The 27,640-nt window shown below is 34.6% G+C and overlaps 4 protein-coding genes, 1 long non-coding RNA gene and 1 pseudogene across 6 annotated transcripts; 5 read left to right on the top strand and 1 right to left on the bottom strand.

The window, feature by feature from the left end:
• The first annotated feature begins 2,143 nt into the window (after positions 1–2,143).
• Positions 2,144–4,001, top strand: LOC106379365 (annotated as a pseudogene).
• A 5,035-nt stretch (positions 4,002–9,036) lies between these two features.
• On the bottom strand, positions 9,037–12,440 carry LOC106387465 (restin homolog). Of its 2 annotated transcripts, none has more exons than XM_048752349.1 (13): positions 12,084–12,440; positions 11,720–11,932; positions 11,539–11,637; positions 11,413–11,468; positions 11,188–11,299; positions 10,887–11,066; positions 10,654–10,794; positions 10,445–10,561; positions 10,157–10,360; positions 9,961–10,074; positions 9,712–9,885; positions 9,522–9,620; positions 9,037–9,451 (listed from the first exon to the last, which is right to left on the bottom strand). In XM_048752349.1, the coding sequence occupies exons 1-13, from the start codon at positions 12,189–12,191 to the stop codon at positions 9,230–9,232; spliced, it is 1,839 nt and encodes a 612-aa protein (XP_048608306.1). In that variant the 5' UTR covers positions 12,192–12,440; the 3' UTR covers positions 9,037–9,229. The 2 variants fall into 2 exon arrangements, with proteins under 2 accessions (XP_048608306.1, XP_048608307.1); XM_048752350.1 differs by having other exon boundaries at positions 9,712–9,870.
• Positions 12,441–12,577: 137 nt separating this feature from the next.
• On the top strand, positions 12,578–13,834 carry LOC106385252. Its single transcript, XM_013825179.3, has 2 exons — positions 12,578–12,843; positions 13,541–13,834. The coding sequence occupies exons 1-2, from the start codon at positions 12,616–12,618 to the stop codon at positions 13,637–13,639; spliced, it is 327 nt and encodes a 108-aa protein (XP_013680633.1). The 5' UTR covers positions 12,578–12,615; the 3' UTR covers positions 13,640–13,834.
• Positions 13,835–13,978: 144 nt separating this feature from the next.
• LOC106386817 lies at positions 13,979–16,927 on the top strand. The gene has a single exon (XM_048752351.1). The coding sequence runs from the start codon at positions 14,458–14,460 to the stop codon at positions 15,070–15,072; it is 615 nt and encodes a 204-aa protein (XP_048608308.1). The 5' UTR covers positions 13,979–14,457; the 3' UTR covers positions 15,073–16,927.
• Positions 16,928–17,556: 629 nt separating this feature from the next.
• On the top strand, positions 17,557–18,929 carry LOC111215076. Its single transcript, XR_007321200.1, has 2 exons — positions 17,557–18,729; positions 18,814–18,929. It is a non-coding gene; the product is annotated as an uncharacterized LOC111215076 (long non-coding RNA).
• Positions 18,930–21,269: 2,340 nt separating this feature from the next.
• On the top strand, positions 21,270–22,976 carry LOC106387464 (CBS domain-containing protein CBSX5). The gene is made up of 2 exons (XM_013827326.3): positions 21,270–21,751; positions 21,829–22,976. Exons 1-2 carry the CDS (start codon positions 21,393–21,395, stop codon positions 22,694–22,696), a joined length of 1,227 nt encoding a protein of 408 aa, XP_013682780.2. The 5' UTR covers positions 21,270–21,392; the 3' UTR covers positions 22,697–22,976.
• Positions 22,977–27,640: the final 4,664 nt, after the last annotated feature.

Here is a 27,640-nt window from a genome sequence, read left to right as displayed (position 1 = left end):
CTAGAATCTTACGTCTCTCAAATATATCCAGTTATTTTCTTCCGAATGTAAAAATATTCAACATATTATAGGATTAGCAAACAATTAGTTCACGACTTTGATTGAAGGTGTCACAAATTATATCATAATCACAAAAATATCTATTATATTAATTATTATTTACTGAAACAGTTTGGATTTCAATATAATTGCGTATCTAAACTGATTCTAAAACAATATCTGATACTTTTTAGTTTCCAGTTTTGAATTATTTGAGTTTGACCGCTAAACAATGGAAGTGATTGGTTGGGTTTTATTCCTTTGCTTTAGCTTTATTTACTTTTAAATCACTAAAATTTATCAATCATGTTGAAGTTTTATTTTTAATAGTTAAAACCTAAATCAAGTTTCTATAAATTTTTACCAATCATGCTTTAACTTTATTTTTAAAGCTACAACAAAAAAAACTAAAGCAAAAATTTTTTTAGTGTATTTTTGGGAAAAAAACCTAAAGCTTTTTTTATAGGATGTAGAATCTGTGAAATAAAAAAACTATCTATAATATCAAATAAATTAGATAATCATAATTAAAAACATCTATAAATATTTAATTCAATTTTGAGTGTTATAAAAATTATTGAAATATTTTAAATAAAATATATATTATTTATATATCACATTTTAAATAACAATAAACTTTGAGAATTTATAAAAATTATTAATATAAATTATTTAATTGATAAAAACATAATTATTTTATATATACATCACATATTTCACATATTTTATTTTAAAATATCTACAGTCTATAATTTACAGCTACAACAAATTTAACTACATCAAAAGTTTCAGGACAAAAATGTACAGTAACAATTTTACAGTTACAACCAATTTAACTATAGCTAAATTTTTATAGCCACAGTCCAACCAATCACCCCCAATGTTTAAATTTAAAGGATGGTTTAATTTTGCTAAAAATATAAATCTAAAATCCACAATGTTACTATTGTGATGGAATTTTCTCACCTTTGATTTAAAATTTAAGAAACTAAACATATGTTCACAATCATATTTAATTCAAGAATATGATTATAAAAAGAAAGACGCGCTAAAGATATATCGTACATTGAAAATTCCGGAATATCAGGACAGGTGTTTTATCTACCACATGGAGAAGTCTATGGCTTTGTGTTCTTTGTTTGGAGTTGAATCCCATAAATTCACTACATATAGAGCTTCTTGTATAGAGCTTCGGTGTTTGAAATCATCGCTCAAGTTTGTCAAGTTATGAAATAGAAATGGAGCTAGTAAGAAACTTATGGTCTTTATGTATATATGTGTACGTAGTGTAAAACATTTACGAAAAAATAAATGTCTAAAACAATCAACGATCTTGTTGTATATCTTCAGGATTTACCCGGGGTCGGGACAAAACTAGTTGGTCCCATTCAGAGTTTCAAACACTCACAAGAGGTATTGTCTCTTCTTACATGCAAATTTGAACTTATAATACCTAAACGGGAACATAACTAACAACATTTAAAGTAATTTTATTTGTCAAAACAATGTTAAGTGCATTTTGGAGTTTGGTCGGAAAAGTGATAAGCTAATAAAGAGTATATGAAGGAGAGACATAAAATGTTTCTTTCTTTATCTTATTAGATTTCCGCATAGAAATTTAAGTCAGACGAAGTGCTGTTTCTAGTGGCGGACGGGTGAGTAACGAGTAAGAACCTGCCTTTGGGAGGGGAGCAACACTCTTTATTGCTCTCCTCTCTTTCATCGTAATTGTTACAAATTCCTAAATTTGGATCAATAGTAATATTGAAATGGTTACATTTGGCAAACTCTTTATGATATCAATATATTTGATTTGTCGAAGAACCGACGTCGTTTCTAGGATCACTAACCCGACGCACCGTTTTCATCAAACCATAAACTGCTAGGCGTTTTTGCATTCAACGTGTCCATTTCCCATTTCTCATAAAGAAACCCTAAACTCATACTGGTCACACGAAAGAATCCTATCTTTTACCCTTATCCCTCATCCCTCATATATATACGTTACACAAATCATCTGCTACAGATAAGAAAGCATGACCGTGAAGGCGGCCGATGAGGTTTGATCTTCAGTGCTGATCAAAACTCCATTCAGGTGCGTTCTTCTTCTTTTACTGTTTCTTGAAGGCGGCCTTCTTCTTCTTCAGTGCTAACATCGACCCTCTATCTATCTCTTTAGGGTATCATTTAGACTAGGCTGGTTGAAATTCATATATGACCGAAACTTCTACGCATCGTTATTTCGTGTTTGATTGGAAACTAGATTATATTGTGTCTGTAAATTTCAGTTTAATTTGTCTTAAACTTGATGATGCAGACTAGTTGTGTGACGAAAAAAAAGATGGTGGGTCGAAAGAGAAAAGCAAAAACATGTGACAAAGGGTCACAAAGAAGATGGATATGCCAACTACCCGATGATTTGATAAGCGACATACTTATTCGTGTTCCTACAAAGCATGCTGTAAGAACAGGCGTTTTGTCCGGAACATGGATTAATCACTGGAAGAGTGTTCGTGGATTGGACTTAGACTCCTTTGAATTCTTGGATATGGATACCTTTGTGAGTTTTGTTCAAAGTTTTTTTGATTCACACAGGGAATCAATGATAGACAAAATAAGGTTAAGTGTTCATTATTCTGATTGTAAGTCCCTCCTCACCAAATGGACTGATATTGCGATTAGGCGTAGTGTTCAGCATCTCGATGTTTGTTATTATGGCCCTTATTGTTGCGATGTTACGATGCCCGTCAGTCTATATACATGCAAGACACTGGTGCACTTACGCCTTTGTTGGGTTGTCTTGGCTAACCTGGAGGTTGTTTCCTTACCATGCCTTAAGATCATGCATTTAGAATACATTACAGATCTCACTGAGGCAACTGTGGAGAAACTTATCTCAGGCTCTCCAGTTCTGGAAGATTTAACCATTGTCAGAGAAACTCGTGGTGAAAGGTTTATAGAGTTGCGCTCTAATACGCTCAAGAGAATCCACATAGATTCGTATACAGAAGTTGTGATTAATGCTCCTCTACTCGAGTGTTTGAAGACTAGGGGTTACGTATCAAAGAACTTCAAAATCATCAATTTGGGTTGCTCTACCACACTAGAGATTTATGCGGTCTTCCCTCGTCTGACTTGCACCAAAAGATTCATTTGTGATACCCTCACCGATATTCCGAGGTTCAGAGGCATTGTTATAAGTAGTTACATTTTGAAGGTAGTCATGTTATTTAATTTTGAGACCCTTTAATTTTTGAGCATTCCTTTTAATATTCTTTCTCAAAAAGTTTCTAACCAACATTTTGTTTTTGTTTTACTCTTTTACAGAACATCTTTCTACACTCCGAACCGGGACCATTGCTTCAGTTCCGTGACCTATCCCGTTTGCATGTTAAGTTCTCTAAATCCGATCTTGAAATGTTGCCATCAATTCTTGAAAGCTGCCCGAAACTACAATCTCTCATATTGGTAATGAATTGCTTTATAACCCTTCGAGTTATGGAAATTGTATGTGAACAGCTTTTAATTTACCACTTTATTCTCAATTTTTTTTATCTTATGTATTTGCAGGAGTTGATCAAGGACCCGAGTTATAAGAAGAACAGAGAACCGAAGTTGATGTTTTCAACAGTGCCTCCGTGTTTGGTGTCATCACTCAAGGTCGTGGAATTGATACGTTTGATCCCAAAGTATGAAGGAGAAGTAGAGCTAGTAAGATACTTCCTCAAGAACTCACCAATCCTGGAGAAACTAAGGCTTGATACTTACTATACCAAAAAGGGCATGCGTGATTTCCTTAAAGAAGTCGTTGCATTGCCTAGATGTTCTAGCGCTTGTGAAGTCATTGTTCTCTGAAAAAAAAGACATTTCATTTGAGGTAAATTTGGATGTTAAAAACTGGTTGATTTGAGGAATATTTCTCATGTATTAATAACCGTTTTAAAACTTTATTTTGAATTTTATAAACATTTCCGCAAATTATTCAAGCGTTACTTGGGATATTTATATCAATATGTTTTTTTTTTTTTTTTTTTTTTTTGTAACACGAAATATATTAAAACTCAAAAGTCTAAGTGGTTACAACAGGAGCCATAGTCGAAGATAAGATGAACAACAAAGAGTACATTAAAACAGACGATATGATGTTGGTGGGAGAGGCTTGCTCAATGTGAAGAAATCCTTGGATGATCTTCACTTTTATCCCTGAATTGAAAGCTCCAACAAGCTTGCTATAGTCGTAAACGACGTTGATACACCCAAGCGAATGGGTTTGAACCGAAGTACAGCTAGAACTAGATAAATAGTCGAGCAAACAAACAACCGTATCTCCATCAGTAATCTCTGAGAAGATTATCTGAATCTTATACATAGTAGAGAGCATCTTCAGTGAAACGTACGGTGATCTGGACGGGTCTAACATCATCTCCAGTTCCATAATTGAATTTGATACTATGAAGCTTGATATGGACACATACGGAGGGAAACGTGGTAAGAGACCGCAAGAAAATACCTTTGGGTAGCGACCACTGATATCAGCTCTACCACCGACGATGTTGATCCGGGAGACTAGGTGAATCTCAATCGATCCGGTAATCACACTGTTCGGTGAGCGGGATGGTAAGATGGTTGATGATATCTTCCTCTCCGAATACATAATTGTTTTTGGCACTGAAAATACCAGAATGGATGAGTAAGTCGGAGGAAATTGTCGGATGGAGCACTGATGGTGAAGGCACTTGACAATATAGGAAATGTTTAGGTTAAGGCCCAATACATCAGGGAAGGCCCAAATACTTGAAGAGGCCCAAAAGATTAGGTTTAGGTCAGATGGGAAGCTGGGACCACGGACGCCGCCGCGAGAAGAAGATGGGACACCCACCGGTAGCCGGTTGTATTCATCGGAGCCTTGAGTAGACACGACGGGTCTTGATGGGGAGGAGACAAATCCATCCTCAGAGGAGCCTGCATTGGAGTCAATGAAGGGGCCGACCAGAGATGGATCAAACGGAGATACGGTGGAGACGGTTTGTAGCAGAAGGCTCGAGTACATCACCCACCATGGCACATGATCTATTCGACAGTATGAGAGTGGAAAAACATGATTCCCAGTCACCAATTCGTCGGGGGCTGTTGAAGTGCGATGCGGTTGCGGTGTGGGGACATGAGCCCATCGGAGACTGTCTTCAAACAGAGATGTCTTCATTGAAGCTTTAGGCGGCGAATAGAGCACAGATCTGGGCGACGACCGACCTAGGAGAGGTGAGTCTTAGACCAGAATTCCAGAGATTCCCGGAGCCAAAGTCAGAGCTGGGAGAGCTCAAACAACGACCCGAGGTAGTGGCGACAGAGAGAACCGATGGGATGGCGATGTTGAAGATGACGATAACACAGAGGCTGAAGACGACGATGTAAGAAGCAGCGGACGGTAAAGAGCAACTGGTGGAACAGAGAACCCGACGCCGGCGGCCAAAAGCCTCTCCGGCGTCGAGGAAGATGGGGTGCGGCACGACCTCGAAAATCGGGACAGAGAGAGATTTTTATATCAATATGTTATTTTTCTTGTTTTTGGCTTGTTAAGTGTTTGTCAAGTTCCACGAAGCTGTTGCGGTAGACATGAACAAAATTAGTTATGTTATGTAGTAGAGGGAACTTATAGTGAGGTCCTATTTTAAATTTGTTTTTTTAACAACTATTTTATTTAAATAAAATGTAAAGTTACAATAAAAATATAGAAAATAACAGAAATACAATCAATTGCAAAGATAAGATTAAAAAACAATACAAGTGTACAACACAAAGATTAAAATCTGTTGAACTTTTCTTCTAATCCATCTTGTTTTTTCTTGTGCAACACCATTTGGTTATTTTCTTTTTGAAGATATTTCAAATTATTTTTTCAAAAAAAATTTTGTTGTATAACATTGACCAGATTCCAAATAATATTTATAAATATTCTTTGAGAAAAAGTCAAATCTATTAATCTACTCAAAAATATATTATTTAATGACAATATTTAATGACATACAACAAAGAAATAGTGGCTGTTATTTAATGATATTTCTACGTAAATCACTCTATGTTTTATATACAATATTTTATTTTTAAGAGATACAAATTTTTGTTTAGCCGTGCATGAAAATATTAGATGAATAGTAGACCATTAATTGATACTGTATCTGTAATATTTAGTTTTTAACAGATAATAGATCACATTATGGTAGTTTCTTGAACCGTTATATTCTAACATTAAGTAACAAAGATAATAGAAACAAAATATATAACAAATCAGTTGCCCAAAACAAAAAAGATAAACAAAATGTGAACATAAAATAAAAACAAAGACATTCAAAAGTCTAAGAAAAATCACAATACAGAAAATAAAATACTTAAACTAAAAAGTCAAAAACAATATTTTTAACCACTCATCTATATCTAATCTATTAATTTAGGTCTTATTTTTATCAACCATTAACAATTCATAGTAAGACCACTTAAAAATTAGTTAATATGATATATTTGATTATTTATATTAATAAGAAACCAACAATAAAATTGATTTTTTTTTTACAATAAGAAATCTGATGAAAAAAAATCTAAGAAAATCTTACTTAAAAATTTAAATATTTTTATAAAATAACATATTAATTAATTTCGTAATTAGTAATAGAATATTATTATAAATCAATGCTAACTAAATTTTTATCATAAAACAAGAAAATTAAAATTATCTACTATTTTTTATATATTCTATAATTATATTCTGTATTATGTAAAAATAGAAGTGCTATATGAATTAAATATGACAAAACTATATTAAATAGGTAAATTAACAAATTTTAGTTTTCTAAATTGTTTCATTTAAATAAATTATCACTCATCATTAAAATGAGTTATATTTGTAAACTATATAATATTTTTATAAAAAATAACTTTATTAACATAGGTTACCTTTATATCTACAACTATATATTATCTTCTTTTTTTGAAACTCTCAACAATATATTGTTTAAAATAATTATATACACTATATAATAATATTTAATAACCTTTAGTTCATATACTATTTAAAAAAATATGTTATTAGAAAAATAAGAAATTTTAGTAATTCATTTAAAATATTATTGACAAATAAAATTTCAATTATAATTTTTGTAAATATAAAAAAATCTGTAAAGAAAATTTAAAAAATATTACCAATTCAAATATTTTTATAAAATAAGTATTAATGTAGTAATAAAAACAATTCAAAATTCATGTCATCTTACAAACTCAAAAATAATAGTGTAATTTTTCAAAGTTTTCTTGACAAAATATAAAATTTTGAAAATAATATTCAACCTCAAAATGATAATATTTTAAATTTTACAAAATATTAAATCATAGATAATAAAGAATAAATTTTGAAATACACTACGAAAAAACAAACTATATATGTTGTAAAAAATTAAAGCAATTAATATTTTGAAATATTAATAAAAAAACTTAATAGAGAAAAAGACTAGGATAGCACCAGACCAAGTTTTTGTTCTCAAAGTAGCACTCAAGGTTCAAGGTCACAAAAATAGGTTTTATTAAAGAGGTAAATATACAATTATATCCCTTGGGTTAATTAATCCAAACCTTAGGGTTTAGAGTTAAGGAGTGGGGTTTTGGAATTAGGGTTTTAAAATTTTATAAAAAATAAATACAAAAATAAAAAATAAAAATTTTAAAAACAGTTTCAAAAAGTATTTTTAAATTATAAAAAGAAAATTTGAAAAAACATAAAAAAAAAATTTCAAAAAAAAAGTTATAAAAATTTCGAATCTGAAAACATATAATCTGAAACTATAAAAAAAAATTCTTTTTTTCATTTTTTTATTTTTATTTTATTTAGTTTTATTTATTTTTATTTGTTTATTTAATTTTAAACCAAGGGTATTATGGATATTTTACCCTTTAATGAATGTCATTTTTGTGACTTTCTTCTTCTAGTGCTATTTTTGAGACATAAACTTCAAAAAGTACTATTATTGACAATTGCCCAACTTAATATCATAACATCCAAAAAAAATTTGTATCAATAAAATTTACTAAGATAATCCGATAGATGCTATTATGTACAAAATTTACTCAATAATAGAGTTATAATATTAAAACAGTGTTTCTACTTATAAATCCCGTAAAATACTAAAATAATATATATATAACTATATTTTTATGAATACAACATGTAAATATAAACTATCTTAAACATATTTTTTTCTATAATATAAATAAAAATCTAAAATTGTATCATAGCAAAATGTATATATTAAAGAGAAAACATATTTTGAAGAAGGTTATATATTGGGCAAATCTCCAAAATAACATCTTTCTAAGTTTATATCACAAAATAGCACTCCAAAACTAAAATGACCAAAATAGCACATTTCTACGTTTATCCTCTGAAAATTTTTATTTTTTTATTTTTCAAAATTTGAAATCTTATCCCCAAAATCTCATTTTTCACCTTTAAACCCTAAACCTTAAACTCTAAACCCTAAACTCTAAATCCCCTAAACTCTAAACCCTAAACCCTAAACCCTAAACTCTAAACCCTAAACCCTAAACTCTAAACCCTAAACCCTATATCCTAAACCCCACCCTTTAACTCTAAACCCTAAGTTTGTGACTTTTGATAAAATATTAAATGCTATTTTTGTGAATTTTGACCTTGAGTGCTAGTTTGGGAACAAAAACTTGATTTAGTGCTATTTTTGTCTTTCTCTTATATATTTGAGTATTTCATATTGTTATTTTATTGTACTTAATTCGAAAATTAGTATATAATAAAATTTAATAACAAAGTACAATATATTAAATAAATCAGTATATATTAATAATACCGAATAAAAATATAAACTATAATATTATAGATACACAATATATTTACAACCAATCATTTAGCTTTGATTTATGTTATGAATACGAATGGTTTAAATATAAATTGGACCAATGAACTAACTATAATTAATCTAGTTAAAAAAGGATAATTATAAAAGCTTTGTGAGGATGCATGAGAGAGTAAAGCATGATAGCAGTAATGTAAATAAAATACTAAATTAAAGTTACTCTCCCAAATTGATTCTCTTTTAATAAGGCATTAAACAAAATAGATAAAAATAAGATAGAAGAATGTCACGCCTTGCTCTTACATGCTGCATTCACTTCAGAGCTTCCTCTGTTGCGGCGCCATGTAATCAGAGCTCTGTCTTCCTCTTTGGACATTCTTCTTTAACCCCTGAGATTGAGCCATAGGAGTCATAGCCACATACATGGAGCTTGGAGATGATGAAACTGCGACTTTGCCTGCTGCTGCTGAAGCTGAACCTGCTACCATTTTCTGCGCACCTTCCCTCACTTGAATGTAGTCGTCCTCTATCATGAATAACTGCAAGCCAAACACAAGTTTAACAGTTTTTTCTTTTAAAATGGTTTGGGGGAATTGGGATGAGACAGACCTCGAGATGGCTAGCAACAAAATCTTCCAGCTTCCCGTACTTCTTCCTGTAATCATGCCAGTGTAGAGGAGCTAGCATTTTGCCCAAACGATTGGGAAGCTGCAAATGACGACGTATTAAACAGTAGATGTTACGAGCAAGACCATTTCCATATTCAATTGTTCACTCTAATTGTGGTTAAGATTCTCACCGTTGAACTGATTCTGATTCTTCCACCAGCTGGTATAGTGCGAACGATGCAAGCCAAAAGCGACCTTTCATCTAGAAGAGCACTCTCCAAGTTCCTCTCAGTTTTACCAGATGAGACTAGAGTTTCACGCGCAACACCATTTGGCTCACCAGGAGAAACCTGACCATTAATCTCCTAGGGAAAGAGATCAGAATATTTTCCCTATAGCCAGAAGAAGCAAATAAAATTTTCTAGATGATACGAGCATACCTCAGGTTTCTGATTGATGACAACGGAATCTAGCCTTAGCGCATCACGGAACTGCGAAGAAATATCCTGAAAGTTATTCTCTGACGCATTGGATCCATTTCCAGATTCCACCACCTGTTAAGAGGTAACTCTCTTATGATATAGTATCGTTTTGAACAAGTATATTACAACATGTAGTAACAAAAGCATCCCCTACCTGTTCATTAACAGAGGATGATGGTGTGGTTGATCCGAATTGTGCTCCATGGCTAGTTTGAACATCGAGATACCCTTGATCAAGGGACTGTCCATTGGTAGGCACTTGGTGTTCACTCTTCTCATCAGAACTTACTAAGCCATGTATAACTTGAGATGGATGCACATAATTCTGCCTAGGCATCTCTCCACTAGCTGGTACAGCCTGAGAAGAAACCATGAAAGACTATATACGGTTACTAACTGTTGATTATAGTGAAACAAAAAGATGCATTCATATATCTCACACCTTTTGCTGCAGTAACACTGATTCTGGAACATGAGGTGGAGGTCCCCGAGGTTGAAGAAGCTCTTGTTGATGCATGGCAAACGAATGCAGAGGGTTCATCTGACCCGCTTGAATGTTCTACAAATACTCACAAGAGAAAAGACAACTGAATATTCTATAATTTCACTTTTGCTTGACAATTTTTAGCATTCTAACGCCTTAAAATGTACCTTGATTTGGTTCCCACTGTTCTGGATAATCTGGGAGGCACCATTGGGGTTTGTTTTAGAGCAACCTCCTTCCTTTACATTGGCAAGCTCATGCTGAAGCTGTTGCACTGTATGCAAATGCAATCTCTCCATCTCCGCAAACTGAACTCAGTGAGATTGAACAACATAAGATAAAGACTAGAATTATCACGAGAAGAGAGAAAAAAAAACTGGAAGATAATCAGATAAGCAACCTGTCTTTGGCAACCAAGCCAGAGCTGGTTATACTGCTCAGTACGTTCTCGCAACTCAGCCTGCAAAGAGTGGTTTGTAGATGATTGTAAAGCATCCATCTCTTGGGCACGCGCAATCCAGCCTTGCGCTTCCCTCAGTTGCTCATCCTTGTACATGATTGTTTCTTGAGCAATCCTATTCTACAAGCCATTAAGGATAAAGACTCTGTTGTAAGTGTACTCAAAACTTCAAACATGGCACTGAGATATAACTGCAAGTTGCATAATTTGATCGTGTAACAAAAAACACTGGAAAACTAACCTGTTCCTGCAATTCAGCGAACTGTCTCTCCTTCTCTTGAACATGCTCCTGAAGTTCAGATATTTTGTGTAAACTTTGGGACATCTCAGCTTCAGAGTGATCACGCTCCCTTCTGCACGAACAAAAAAAAACGTAGCTTATTAAATATTTCGAAACCACAGTCCAACAAAACATTTTATCTAACTGCAATGTAAAAGACCTTAACGAAGAGAATAAAGACAGCACCTGAGAGTAGCAAGTTCTTTGTTTTGTTCTCTTAGCAGACCCTCTTTCTCCCAGGCCTGTGAGGAAGAGTTACAAGCAAACTTAGCCTCAAAACCATTCAGATCAACTCATATCTAGAGAACATACCGCTTCATTATCAAGCTTAACAGCATGAAGCTCCCTTTCTTTCTCTTCTAGCTTCCTCTCCATCTCCCGAATAGACCTATCATTCTCACGAAGTTGCTCCTATAAAAAAATTCAAAAAAACATTCCTTTATATCTTCCATCCACAAAACATCAAAGCGCACTATCAATACGAGATCCAAACCTGCATCCTAGCAGCAGCATTCTCATACTCAGCAGAACGAGACTCAAAGGTCCTCTGGATCTCCATAGCCAACACCCGAGCTCGGAGGTCAACCTCCTGCTGCTGAAGCTCCCCTTGTTGTCTAGAAAGGGCACGAATCTGCTCCAAGACTTCACCATCATCCATCGTGATTGAGTAGTAATCCAAATCACCACCAGCAGCCTCTCTACCATTCTGCAATATATCAAAAAGTAAAGTGAGAAACAAACCCAAAGGTAAAACAAAAAAAAAAACAAAACTTTCCCTCAGATTTCAATCATACGAGCTGTGATTGACTTCTGGGTAACAGTATCATACGAGCAGAGAGAGAGGGGCGGCGCATTACCACGTAATCAGTGGCGTTTCCGAAGTTGTGAGAATCGGAAACGGCGCGCCACTCTTTCCTAGAGGAGGAAGAGTTCTGAAGAGACCCGCTACGAGTCTCGTTCTCCATTAGAAAAGAAGCCCTCACTTAAGATCCAAAGAGGAAAAACTAGGGTTTTATCGGAAATGGTGAGTTAACCTCTAGCTAGACTTAGACGAAGAAGATGACGGATAGGGATTACGATTGAGGAAGAGAGTAGCTGAGGAAAGGTTTAAAGGAACGAAAATGGTTGGAGATGATTGACGCGGAAGAGACGATCGAGAGAGGAGAGACGACGACTCGGAAACTGTGTGAAGAAACTCTACAGTCGCATCAAATGATTCGTCTATTTTTCTACTCCCTCTGGAGTGAAGATCGTGTTTCTGTTTCGTTTGGGCCTGCTCTTGGGCCTAGTTATCTCCAGCCCATTATCCAGGTTCGTTTAAGAATAACTAAACCGGTTATCTCGTTGAAGGCAAAGTGAACCTAAATTAGTCGGTTCGATTTGAGAGAGATGAAGGGATCATCTCAGGGAAACGACGTCGCTTTCAGATTCGGGGCTGGTCTCCTTGAGCAAATTCGATTTGGGAGCGATTTGAGAAGGAAGAGGAAGAAGAAGATGGGGTACGTGTTGAGGGTGAGAATGGCATCTTTCTTCGCCGGAGCTGCGACTGCGTCTTTCATAGGCCTCTATGTTCTCTATAAGGATTACAAAGTCGCTAACGAATCCATTTCTCACCAGGTTTGTAATCGATTTCGATTTCTCTTTTATCGTATCGGATCCATTTCTTTAGGTTCTCTTTTCGGAGAATGATAGGTTCTGTTTGCCAACAGCCTGAATCGATACACTTCGTTTGTTAAGAAGAGATTTATGAAACTCAATCGATTCAGCTTAGTATGCAAACCTGTTGACCATTGTATATGAAGGAATCACACAGTTATGATATTTCATATTGTGTTGCCGTTTAGCGTTTGTTAGATTTGGTCATTTACAAGGTACATACATGCTTGAGTTTCATACCCGTTAGTGCTATGCATTTACATCATCAAGCTTTAGAACAGCCTCCTAGTTCTATGTAAATCTTGAGAATGAGAAAACCTTCAAGCATTTGATAATAATGGTGAATACTCTGCTAGAGTTGAATCACACAATGGTCATCATTGTAAATTTTCTATGTAGCTTCAGTGGACATATCTATTCGTTATACTGCGTTTGCATTATTTGAAACTGCTTTAGGATTAGTTTTTTTTTCTTCTTCTTTTAGAAACTTGAGATGCTGAAGGGTGTTAACCTGAGAAATGTGAGTATTGATCGAGTTGAGGCATGGCCGTTATCATTGTTAAAATTAGCAGCATTTTCTTCTCTCTGTAGCTTTAACTATATATATTAGAATACCGGCATGATTACTGACTGTAGATACCATCTCTGTTTTCTTCAGGCAAAGGCTTATCATGACTCTCTGGATAGAAGGATCTCTGCTCTTGAAAGTTTGAGACAAACTGAAGCTCCTCAGCTTCCCGAGACAACAACTGATTAGTTTCTGTCTCCTACATTGATACTCTTTGCTTTGCTGATGATGGTGTTGAGTTGAGATGCTTTTTTTTTTGCGTTTATGAATAACTTGGAAGTTCTTGTATGACTACTGTTTATCAAACAATGAAGTTAAGGTGGTCTACAATGGATTTAAACTTGCTGTAATACTTGCAATGAAAAATTGTGTTTTGATCTTTAAGACAGCAGAATCCTTCTCTTCAGGCAGATCAAGTTTATACATGATTCATGTGTTTTCCTCACTAAAACTCTAGTGTACTCAGTGGAAATACACAACACCAAATTTAGGTAACGGAAGGACAGTATGTTCAAGTTCATTCAGTATAAAAGATGAAGAAAACCAAAAACTATAATTAGAAACATAACGTATTAAGTTTAGATTTCACATGTTCAGATTTGTTTTTCTCATGGGGTTTATATTTAAAATATACAAGTATGCTACAAAATATTTAAGTACAGGGTTTTCTATTGTAAGATAAAAGATGTTACAGAGTTGAGTCAACTTATTTATTACAAAAAAAAATAGCTAACACATATTTATTTGAAATAATTCGTAAAAACGTATATGCAATTTGAGTGAGTCGGTTTGTAAAGTGTAACACCTCCATGTTTTCAATTCAAAGATTAATTGTCATAACAGTCACAGACGAATGTAACTCTCCTGGTGAATTTACCTACAAACTACGTTCAAGTTGAGATAGCCTATAAATTGTTAGTTTCTTGTCCCACCAAAATCATCTAATCAAGCAATTCACTATATATCCTTAATATTATAAATAAAAATATAAGGAAACAACAGGTGCAATGGAAGGTAAGATTGAAATTATCTTTTCCATGGTTCTAGTCATTGCCACTATTCTTATGAGGCCGGGGCTAGCCGAAGTCCAAACCACACCTCGATTTCCTTCCATTCCTGGTTCTCCCATCGATATCACAAAGTGTTGGTCATCACTTACCAGCATTCAAGGTTGCGTAACGGAAATCTACAAATCTGTTGTAACGGGTAAGTTTGAAAACGTTGGACCAGCTTGCTGCAAGGCTTTTACGGATGTTGATGCAAAATGTTGGCCAACAATGTTTCCTCTGAACCCATTGTTCCCTCCTCTTATCAAGGATGGTTGTTCACGCATCAGCGGAGCTACACCATCACACACAACACTCAAGTTTCCTGTGTTTCCTGGTTCTCCGGTCGATCTCACAAAATGTTTGTCATCACTCGTCAGCGTTCAAGGTTGCGTAACTGAAATCCACAAATCGCTTCTCACAGGGAAGTTTGATAATGTTGGAGCTATGTGTTGCAAGGCGTTTTTGGCTATAGATGCCAAATGTTGGCCACAAATGTTTCCGCTAAATCCGTTCTTCCCTCCTCTTCTCAAAGATGGATGTTCTCGCATTGCAGTCGCTCCCACACACAAATGAATTAACTATATGGAACCACTATTCAAGATGCTTATCATAGATTATACTTAATTATATTCGATTATTCGAGAGTTCCATTTATCATGGCTGCTCTAGGTTTTATCTACACTAATATTAAATTTTAAGTTTCTGTCAAAATCTTACAGCTTTCATCTATTTTGAAACCATTTATTATTAAGAAAATCATTATTTCAGTAAGAGATGTTTTCTGGTTTAAAAGTAGTAGAGCTTTTGATCCCAACAAATATATAAATATAAATAATTTGACTCGCATTAGCTGCTAGCTATCGCAATTGATCATTTTCTTTTCAACAGCATAGTTGCCTAAACCACAATTTAGAGGTGGCTAAAAGATTTTAAACTATTCTTAATTCTAGCTATTAGTTCCATAAACTCAATGTAAATTTGGAGAGTATAAAATGTTATTAGATAAATTATTGGATGTTATGTGTGGTATAATAGTAATGCATAGACGACGACACACAAAATGTTGGCTCTACCAGACTACCACGTTAGACATGGGAGAAATTGTTCAAAATCTCTTCCATGACACATTATTTTGGCTCTACGTGCAAATTGCAGTTCTTTTTATGTCAGAAAATAATATTTAAAAATCAAGCAAAACAAAACTTGGCCAACTTGTTCCATGTCGTACGACTTTTTAAGGTTTTCAAAACAAGAACGTGTTTTTTATACGTCAAGTTCAAACGACATGACAAGACAAAAGTTGGCAGTAGTTACAAAGTTATTTTGGGAGTGCTAGGCCATACTGGTCAGCTTTTTAGCATCTTTTTGGCTTGAGCAATAATAAATCTAATCAATGTTTACTTTATAATATATTACTTTAATCAAGATCTTCAGTAATAACAAAATCTAAGAAAAAAATAATATAGTTACAAAGTTATTATTTTGGGAGTGCTAGACTATATTAGTTAATCAGCATCTTTTTGGCTTAAACATACATAATGTGTACTCAGGGGCTGAGAATCTGTCACTGGATTGATACTGTTAGAATTATATAGAAAAAGTCGACTAATAATTTAGATATTGTATATTCATGCATAATGTGTACTCAGGGGCGGAGAATGCGTTACAAATGAGCGAGAAAAACGTGAAGGGCATAAGAAAAAATGGCTCAATCGGTGACAGCTTGTTAGTTGTTAGAGTAAAAAAAAAATCTAAATGTGAAAGTGTTCTATATAATAATATACAACCTCTAAAAGCGGCGAATGTGCATCCCTTTTGCATTTTTAACCATAATATCGCAGTCAAATAAATATTTACAAAGTTGATCAGCTCCAATCACAGAAACAAGCTCAGATCTTCCTTCTGGGATACGCTCAGATCTTACGGTGCGGAGCCACCTGAGGATTGGTCGTCTACTCCACCACCCCCTCCTCCTCCTTTGAACGCTTCTCCTCCAAACAACATCGCTCCAGCTTCTAACGGCGCTGTTAAAATGGATACTTCTCCGTTGCCGGATGCAGCTAAAAATGGATACTTCCTGCTTACAAGTCTTGTTCGGAGTATGGACCAATGAACGTGTGTGGTGAGATATTTCACAATAGTATGGACCATAACGTGTTTGATATTTCACAAGTATGGACCATGGAATTTGTATGTGTGTGATATTTCACAATATTATGGACCATGGCAAGATTGTTGCTCCAAAATAAGTTGTAGTGATGTGTTGTTGTTTTTTTTTCAATTCAAAGAGTTGTAGATATGTGCTAGCTATGTAACTTCATCTGTTTATTTTGTGCAAACTTCTCTTTTAGGGTTTATAGTTATATGTTCCTTTTATAACGGATCTAAATAAATAGATATTTCTTATGAAATTAAAATAATATAATATTCATTTTATTCTATACGATATAGAAGATTGAATGGAAATATAAGATTCTTTATCTTTGGGGTTGATTGGTAACTGCTGTGATTTCATTTTTTGACCGTAGAAATATTGCTGTGGTTTTTATTGCTTTGGCTTTAGATTTTTAATTTTTAAAAATCTTTAAATATGGGCTGTAGGTTTTTGTCTCTCTGCAGAGAAATTGTAAAGACATAATTTCAAAAAAGTGCTGTGGATTTTATAAAAAGGCTGTGAACTTAAAAAAAAATAGAAATCAAGATTGGTGTAGATTTAGTGCTCTAGAAAGAAATGAGGCTGTAGAGAGCACTCACAGCCACTACCAATCACACCCTATAACACATTTTTATTTCTTTGTTATTTTCATTCTCATCATCTAGATATGATGATCTTATGAGAAAACGTCCATTGAGGTGGATCTAGCAAATATTACAATTTTTTAACCAAATGTGCATGAAGCATTAGAGATCAAACCATCTGAGTCCTCAATTTTCAATTAAAACTAATGAAAATAATATTTCTCTGTACGTGGCACTTGTTCCACCTAGGTCCGTCTGGAATTGACCATATTAGTTTTTTTTTTAAAGATGACATAAAAATCTGGTAAATTTGTAATGGTAGAATCTATTGTTGTCAAGAGATTGATGTTTTTTTTTATCAAAAAAAAAAAGTGATTGATGTTATTACATTAATCTTGAATTAAATATCCAGAATATACCAATTTATTTTGCAGATTAGTTATTGTTAGTGCAAATTTTTTATTGAAGGAATTTCTGTAATATAAATATTTTTTCATTGGCACAAATCAAAACAGTAATGTTCTTTATCAGCATTTGTTACATATATTATTTTTAATTCTAAACATCTAACAATAATAAAAGGGGAATATGGTGCAAGGAGAAGCATGCCACGTCAGTTTAAAAAATCAACCAATATGGATTCTCTATTTTGCCATGTCAAATCGTCTTTCATTTTAAATAGTTTTAACCGGGCCATTCATGTGGGTTGCTCAATATTTCGAATTGGCCCATTTTAAATCCACCTCTCACATACCTATTGATTGTTCTTTGTTGATCTCCGACTCTTCAAATACGTCTTGGTCGTTCCATTTATCTGCAATTCACTGTATCCAAACCCAATCTTTTTCATTCAATTATGTTTTTAATCCGGAACCACGATTTTGTTCTACCTCCTTTTGTTCCTCCTCCTCCTCCTTTATAAATCCCCTCATCCAATGGTTCTTCTAATCAAAATTTTCCACTGAAAAATATAAAGCAATAGCTATGAACTCTGTTAAGTCCACCGGAATGGCTCCCGCTACCACCAGAAAGGCTTCCCGCTCCCGTCGCCATGTACTTTAATTTATTTGTTTGATATGGAATCTCTTATCTCTTACGTCTCCTGTCGATTTTATGATTTGCTTATGTGAAACTGGGACTATAAATAGTTTGATCTCATGTGTTTTTTTGGTTGTAGAAGATAGTTTATAGATCGGCTAATTTAAAGGGGTTAATCTGGTCCGGAGTTGATGATCTCGACAAACTTCATTTCCGACATTCTGAGTCTAATACTGACTAAGAATGTGTTTTCTAATCTTTTTTGTACACTGGTATACGACCTCAAAAGTAATTACGCGAAGACCTTGAGTCGGAACGATGTTAAAAATATTGTTAATACAGGTTTTTATACTCTTGGTGATAGCTTTTGTGTGTTTGTTACTGCAGGTGCGAAGGGGAAGTTCTTTGGTGAATTTGATATCTCTGGTTTCTGTGAAACACAGAAAGGGGCAAGTATGTTTTAGTGTCGTGCTATCTATGTTGATTGTATTGGCGTTATGTATTGATGTTTGTACTGATATATATTAATTTGGTCAGGAAAAAAACAGAAGGTTAGATACATATCAATTGACATCATAACCGATTTGCTTGAAGGTTAGCTTCCTAACGTACCGGTTTAATTGGATGCGTTGATGTGTTTCTGAGGGGTTGATCAAAATTTTTTTATTGGATTTCAGCTATAAGGGAACCTTCGGTCGCTGCCAACAAATATAGTAAGCAAAAAGTTTACAGTGACCTATTATGTCTATATATTTGAAGCAAACAACTACCATTAGTCGTGCATCTGTCTTATGTGACTTTGTCTGCAACGAAAACCAGTGGTCTAAGCATTAATCCTCTTTTTTCATCTCTTTTTCCCACGGTGCAGTACTGTTACATTCTATTTACTTTATTATTTGTTTTATTGACATTTCTATTCTCCATGTTTTAGAGCATACGACTTTTAGCTTGATGTCAGCAGATAAAGAGGAAATCAGTAAAATGCATACAACAACAAAAGAAACTGTCATAGTCATCCATGAGCTAAAAGATTAATTTCGTAGGAGGAAATCTTTACAAGGTTTACAAGATGTGAAATCCAGTGGAATTGTGATCTAACTGAATAGGGATGGTGAGTCTTGAAAAAGAGGATATTGGGCTTGCTCCAGGATATGCCGGCTGGGAGAAACTATCTATGTCCTTAAAATTTGATAGGATGCTGTTGTAACTTTCTGACTGATATAGTCTTGTGCTTTGTTACTAGCAGGAATTTTTTTTCCTTTATTTTTTTCTAACACAATAGCAGAAAAGTTACATGTCCTTTTTTCATCATCATTTTTCTCCTCTCAGTGAACTTTCTCTATCTGAGCTACTAAAATTTTATAAGTTAGAATATAATATAATACATGTCATTTATATCATATATAGTATAGAACAATATAGAGTTTGAAAGCTATGAAAACTAAGGAACAAAATATAAGTTAAATAGATATGAATGATATTTTAGAAAAATTAAATTATATGACAAAAATGAGAACAATTAAATAATAAAGTCAAATCCAAAATGCTGTAATATATATAATATAATATATATATATATATATATATATATGTTAGGAATATAATGTAATATTATATCTATATTTAACAAAGGCTGCATACCCGTAAAGTTAATTACATCAATTAATCTATTTAGTCAATTAAAATATACAAAATACGGAGTTGGTACTTTCTTCTTTAGATAAAAGAAAAAAATGTGAATTTTCATTTAAAAAAAAATTAAGTTGTAAGTTTAATAATGGTTAATTATTTTTTCATCTTACTCACAGTTCTGTATATAATTTTGATTATAAAATATGACAATATCTTTTGTAATGATTTTAAATTTGTTTTACAATATAACCAGTTTCAATATATGTATATGTATGTGTATATATATTAAAATAAAAAATCACAAATTTTAGAATAGCAGCCCTTACTAACGCTTAACTCATTAATTATTTTATTCCTACAGATTCAAAAGAACCGATCATGTCAAGAAAAAAAGTCGTGTAAGAGAAAAATATTTGAGAAGATGGATATTTGGGGTTTTAAAAGTATTTGTGATCTGATATATATCGTCGAGATAATAGTTATTATATCCAATCCACTATGTATCTATTTGGATATTTGGTATTCGAATATCCAATTTTTTTTATTTTAATTTTGATTCGAATAAATTAAATTAAACTAAAAATAAGTATAAAATCCAAAAATATTATAAAATAATAATATTTATTACAAAATATTACTTTTAGCATATTGATGACGAAATGATCGATTTAAAGCAGAATACCTTTAACTTATTTGTTTTAAAGGTGATTTGTATTCATGTATATGCTAAATATTTATGTTTGTCTCATTTTCTTACCATCTGGTAAAAGTTAATCATAATTAATTTTTAGCTATGGTCTGAAATCTGTCAAGGACGATATTAGTCGGATGTGCAGGGAATCTGTTAAGGCTTTTTCTTCTTTGTTGAGTGATTTCTTTAGTTCATTGATTACGCTAATATACTTCATATATTTTCTTGCTAATTACAGACGCAATTTCTGAGCTTCTGCTTGCCAAACAATATGTTGAACTACTGCTGATGTACTTTCATGATTATAATTATTCAATTCTATAACCGTTTTCTTCATATGTGCTCGGATTTTGGGCCAGAATTTATTGTATTACTCTTTATATATACTATAAAATATATTTTTTTAGAGTAAAAAAGTCTATCAACTCAATACTTCTTCTGGAAAAACATACATCAGAATTCTACTTTTTGGAAAAAAAATTAGCAGATCTTACGTAAAAAAAATTGAAAAAACTAACAAATTAAAACGGAATTACCGCGCGTAGCGCGGAAAAATCTCTAGTTATAGTAAAAAATAATCTACCTGTCATGAGCACAACACAACAAACAAAAAAGGTCAAAAATCTATCTGTACACAACCATAAATCAAGCAGCCTTTAACAGAGTTCTGTCCATGTACTTTTACACCGTACCCATCTCTTCTCCTTCTTTATAAAGACACACTCTCTCTTCTACCGCATCGTTCTTCTTAACATTCTCCTTGCGAAACCAAAATTTTAAATTCTTTCTTTATATGGCACTAACCCTTTTGTCCCACGAGGTATCCGATCTCTGCATCGGCAAACCGCCGCTAAGGTGCCTCTCCGCCGTCACAGCCACCGTCGCTGACGCCATCGCCGCCCTCAAATCATCCGACGAGCCTTTCCTCAGCGTCTGGAGCTGTAACCACGACGAAACCAACGATGATAACAACAAGTGCGAGTGCGAGTGCGAATGCGAGTGTGTGGGTAAGATCTGTATGGCAGATGTGATCTGTTACCTAACTAAACACGACAACAAGGCTTTGTCTCTTTCCTCTGTTTTGGAAGCTTCTGTCTCTGTTCTTCTCCCCAAATCTAGTTCCATCGTCGTTTATGTCCAATCTTCTTGCAAGTACGTCACCAAATCTCAGTTTCTGTTTTTTTTTTTTTTTTTTTTCTGTTCGTGAGATTAATGATTTGATCTTATAGGTTAATTGAAGCCATTGATCTGATAACCGGAGGAGCACAGGATCTGATCGTTCCGATTCAGACAAAACCAAACACAAAGAGGAGACAAACCCGAAACGCTGTCGTTTCGCTAACCGCCACCACAACGACAACAATACACAAGAACAGCCGCCAGTTCTGTTGGATCACACAAGAAGACATCATCAGATTCCTTCTCGACTCCATCAGCGTCTTCTCTCCGTTACCGTCGCTCTCCATCTCCGACCTCGGCGTGATCAACAGCACGCACGCTATCCTCTCCGTAGATTACTACTCCTCCGCGTCCTCCGCCGTCACCGCCATTTCTAGCGCCATCGCGGATAACATCTCCGTCGCGGTGGTCGACGGTGAATGCGATGGAGAAGATCCACGTGCGGTGTTAATCGGCGAGATATCTCCGATGACTCTTGCTTGCTGCGACGAGTCGGCTGCAGCAGCGGTTGCTACGCTCTCGGCCGGTGATCTGATGACATACATTGACGGTAGTGGTCCGCCGGAGAGTCTTGTGAGAGTCGTTAGGAATCGTCTTGAAGAGAAAGGTTTGGTGGGTTTGATCTCGCTGGTCGATTCTTTGTCGGGTTCGTCGGGGTCTTCTTCGTCGGATGAAGAGGCTCCGGCGGGGAGAGCGAAGTCGTATGGGAGGTCGGTGAGTAGTGCGGCGAGGATGGCGAGGAAGTCGGTGGCGATAGTGTGTAATCGGAGAAGCTCGTTGATGGCTGTGATGATACAAGCTATCGCTCATAGGGTGAGTTATGTGTGGGTGGTTGATGAAGATGGTTGTTTGGTTGGTATGGTCACTTTTGTTGATATATTGAAGCTTTTCAGAGAGTTTTTGGATGATCAAAACTAATCATCATCATTAGTTTGATTACTTTTTTTTTTTTGTTAGAGTTTACATTAAACATACAACCAAATCAAACGTTGAATTAGTTTCTTTTGGTGAAGGATGCAATAAGATTAGAGTTCTTATTTTACCAAAAAAAAAGAAGAAAGATTAGAGTTCTTTTATATATCATAAGACCACAATTCTTGAAGAATATTTCGGTTCTTGTGTTCCTAAATCTTGATTTTTTTTTGGATCTCAGTGACAGTCTTGAATCTTTATTTTCAGTTTATAATCTCTCTTGCTACATGGACCAATGTTTGGTAAGAGAACTCGAGACCAAAGATTCACTTTCTCCTCCAAAAGATTTATTGCTAACCAAAACCAAGGGATCTTTAAATTCTTCTTTTCGGAGTGCATATCACACAAACTATAATAATTTATTGGATTTATTCAAAGATTATGTGTTTTGATTAGGTACACATTATGCTGATGAACTTTAATCAGTGATAATGTTTGTAGACCACGTAAATCAGCTGCAATTTGGGTCTCACGTCTAATTCTAAGCTCAGAGAAAGCATAACGTTGATGAGTCTATCCTGCCTAAAGCTTTCTAAGATCATGGTTAACCCGGAATTCTTAGAGCGGGGTTCTTAGCGGAAGTTAAGAAACAGTTTCTTAACTTCCGTTAATAACCCCATCCTAAGAACCCCGGGTTAATCATGCTCTAAGGATATTATAGAATTTAAATGAACGATAGAAACAGAACAAGCCATCAAGAGTACGTGAATCGTGATGTTGATTGAATAAAATGAAGGATTGACTCTCTTTAGTTAATTAGTACACACTTGAATAGTACACATTTGAAATCCGGATACATTATGTCCAAAGATTTTGTTTTAAAGTTGTACAGCTAGCTAGGTGCTAAAGTCCTAACGCGGTTTGTTAAATGCCACGTGATATTAAAATTGTCTATTCCATTTGGTACATGTGTTTAATATGTGGTCTCGTGTGTCTTTGTTCGTTTTGGTTGTGAAAGTTAAGGGTGTGCACTTCGGTTATTTTTTCGGTTCGGTTCGGATTCGGTTCGGTTTGGTTAGTTTGGTTCTAGTATTTTTCCAACTGAAGTAAACCATAGTTAGTTTGGTTCGGTTTGTGTTCGGTTTGTATTCGGTTCGGTTTGTTTTTTTGGATTGGTTTAATTAGATTCTTCTTAGTTTAATTTTTCTAAGAGAAATTAAGTTTTACAACATAAATTATGTAACCATAAATGTGAGCTAAATTCAATATAAAACTTAAACAAAATTAAAACAAATGAAAATTAACTAAAGTAAAAAAACCCAACATCATTAGTAATGTATCTTATCTCATAAAATCAAAAAGCCTGCAATGAATGAAATATTTTAAATCAAATATTTTGATGATTACATATTAGGTTAGAAGAATATACTGTATGTTAATGAATAAAAATGAAAAATATGTGGTTTATTATTAGAATTTTAGTATATTGGTATTACTAATATTTTTGATTTAAATAATTACAAAAATACATCGGTTTCTCGGTTCGGTTTGGTTTTAAATCGAACCGAACCAAACCATTCAGATTAGGGAAATCTTCAACCGAATGGTTTGAAATAGACTTCGGTTCGGTTTGAATTGGTTTCGGTTCGGTTGGTTCGGTTTGACTCGGTTTGGTTCGGTTTTTTGGCCACTCCTAGTGAAAGTTGGCTGTTTTTTTTTTCAGAAAAAAGAGGAGAAAGTTAGCTGAATAATTAAACGTTGAAATAATTTTGGATGATCAAAACTAATCATCAATCATCATCAGTTTTTTTGTTAGAGTTTACATAAACATACAACCAAATCAGACGTTGAATTAGTTTCTTTTGGTGAAGGATGCAATAAAATTAGAGTTCTTTTATATTAACATAAGACCAAAATTCTTGAGGAATATATTGGTTCTTGTTTTCTTATATCTTGATTTTTTTTTGGATCTCAGTGACGGTTTTGAATCTTTGTTTTCAGTTTATAATCTCTCTTGCTACATGGACCAACGTTTGATAAGAGAACTCTAGACCAAAGATTCACCTTCTCCTCCAAAAGAGTTATTGCTAACCATAATCTTTGTATTCGTGTTTTAGTGCATACAATACAAAATGATATTATTTAAACTATTAGTACATTGGATCTGTTCAAGAATGAGCACGAATGAGTAATAACGTTTGTACACCACGTATATCAGCTGCAATTTGGGTCTCACGTCTAGTTATAAACCTAAAATGAAAAAGTTGATGAGTCCTGTGCCTAAAATCTTTGTAAGGATGACAATATTGAATCTAAATGAAAAATAGAAACAGAAAAAGACATTAAGAGTAGGTGTACGTGATGTTGATTGAAGAATATGCAAGATTCATTCTCTGTAGTTAATTAGTACACACTTGACTTCACTTTTGTTTTTTAATGAACACACACGTAACTAGTATAAATTTCCAAAGATTTGGTTTTGGATTTATACAGCTAGTTGCTAAGTGCTAACACGGTTTGTTAAATGCCACATGATATTTAAATCGTCCATTGTGTCTGGTGCATGTTTTTAATATGTGGTCTCGTGCATCTTTGTCTCGTCTTGATTGTGAAAGTTGACTGTTTTAAAAAAAAAGAGCTGAACGTTAGTTGAATAATTAAACACTGATTGTTTATAGATGATCACATCTTGTGAGTCTAACAGCAATATATGTGGCGTTCTATATGTATCTTACGGTTCAGACCAAACTAATGTGGATGAATTGTATGGCATATTTGATTTTTCTTATAAAAACTCCACTATTGTACAACTTTTTTGCATACTATAACTTTTAAAACAGCTTAGGTATTTAGTTTAGTTATATATATATATGATCAAGTTGCCAAGTAATATTGGGTTCAGATTTAAGCTTATTACAGCCATGCTAATCTAACATGTAAGCATGCATGACTATAATATTTAAGTACATATATAATATTAGAGAATATGCTAGCTGTTGAATGAAATAGGTTTGCAACAATTGCTTACAATATATGGAATGATACTATCACTATGGGATCTCAACACTGATATATGCAAAAATGTGTTCTAACTCTCTTTATCATTCCTCTCTTCAAAGCTGTTTTGTGTATGAAATAATTTATGATGTGGGTTGAGCATTCAACGGGAACAAAACATTCAAATTTCACAACAATTGCCTTATTCACGCCTCTTGGCTAGGACACTCATCATACCATTCAATCCAAATCCAGACTATGGTTGATAGTGTGAGCCATCATCAGCTCTTATAGGCCATACGGCCATTAATTGCAACATTTGTGTTTACCCGGTTAACTTTTATGAATATCTACCTTGGTGAAAGGTCACGACTCTTCACCTTTACACCATGATCATGGCCATTCCTATCCATCCAGAGATCACATTCTGATGAGTCAGGCCGTGATCAATACAAATCCCTGGACCATGACTCCTCAGTGAAGTATGGCCGATGCATCATATTCGGCTATCACTTCACATGAGCGATACTTGTCTCTAGAATCCTAACTTCTAAGTCCAAATGACTTGGACTTTGCACTCCATGCGGTTCCTTATGCACTAGGACCCCTTATGGTTCATCCATGAGCCAGATCAATGATTCACATCATGATCTAACCCAATACCAACACATGATCCGCCATGAATCACTATCCGATTTGTATCCTCTAACTATCATCCCACATGGATGAGTTAGATCAACTATGATCTGCCCCTTTCCTCAAGGTTCTGGATCCTTAGTTTACATTACAATATATAGTCTTAAAGAGGCATGCCATACTTGGCCTTGATCGCACCACAAAAGACATAAACATAAACCGGAAAGTAATCATACATCGGTTATCTTATGCTTGATCTTACTAGATCTTGTGCCTTCCCTTATCATGGACAACTCTGCTCCTCTTGCAAACACCTTTATAAAGTCTTATCATATACTTCCAGTATTGATAAGATCCCTCCATGGGCCGCACCAATCTTCCCTTCCATTTATCTCCCATGAAACCGATTCTCTACTGCATCCGCCTTCAAGACTGTCTTGGCCATTGAAAGTGGAGTCCGGCCTTCTCTCTTCTCTCATGAACCTTTATGTGTGTTACAAGGCTGTAGAGGAAGCCTAGGGCGTGATTATTAATGATCAAACATTATCAAAGGGTCGTTCCCAAATCTCCTCTTGATTGCCCACAAAATTGCCTCTTTGCTGCCTTCTCACCACTCTTGGTCTTTGATTGTGCAATCCGACTATTTATCTCTTTTTCTCTGTTTTCTTTGTGTTTCAGGGTGTGGGAGGAAGCTCTGGCGTGCCTGCAAACCCACGGAACCACCCTCCTTTTATAGGAGAAAGGATATTTTCCTTTCTAAGGGTTGCACCATTTTGGTAACAATCCTGGCTATTGATTAAATCAATGGTCCAGATCGCACCCCTTGGGCCTAGCAGTTACCATCCGCCCCTGACCTGCCTCAGTGTCCACATTTAGTGTCAGACCACCCAGCTAGGTCAGTAACCAACCAACTAGGTCAGCTAAGTTGAGAAAACCACCAGCTCGCCCAGCTAGCTCAGCTAGTAGTTCAGCTAGTGTGAGCTGATCAGTGAGTGTGAAGCTAGTGTTTATCTGGTTTAGCTGAGTGTTCAGCTGGTTCAGCTAATAGTTTAGCTACTCCAGCTCATCCAGCTTCCTCACCACGTCACATTCTATCCGTATAAGTCCCTTGGTGCGTTTCCCGACCCGAACTATACAATTCATGATCATTTCCGATCATTACTTCATCATACCTTGTTCACAATCATTTCTTATACCAAGTTCCATACCATCTAACCCTTTTTCTTTCGACCTTGAATAGCTTGACCTTAAGTCTATCGACCAGCTTGGCCGTTCTCTTGTCCCATAGACTGCCCCAAAGATCCTATCCAGGATCCA

This window comes from Brassica napus, chromosome C3 (assembly GCF_020379485.1).
Source record: "Brassica napus cultivar Da-Ae chromosome C3, Da-Ae, whole genome shotgun sequence".
NCBI classification, from domain to species: domain Eukaryota; kingdom Viridiplantae; phylum Streptophyta; class Magnoliopsida; order Brassicales; family Brassicaceae; genus Brassica; species Brassica napus.
Note: the sequence above shows the minus strand (reverse complement) of the source record. Positions and strands in the feature narration are given on the sequence as shown.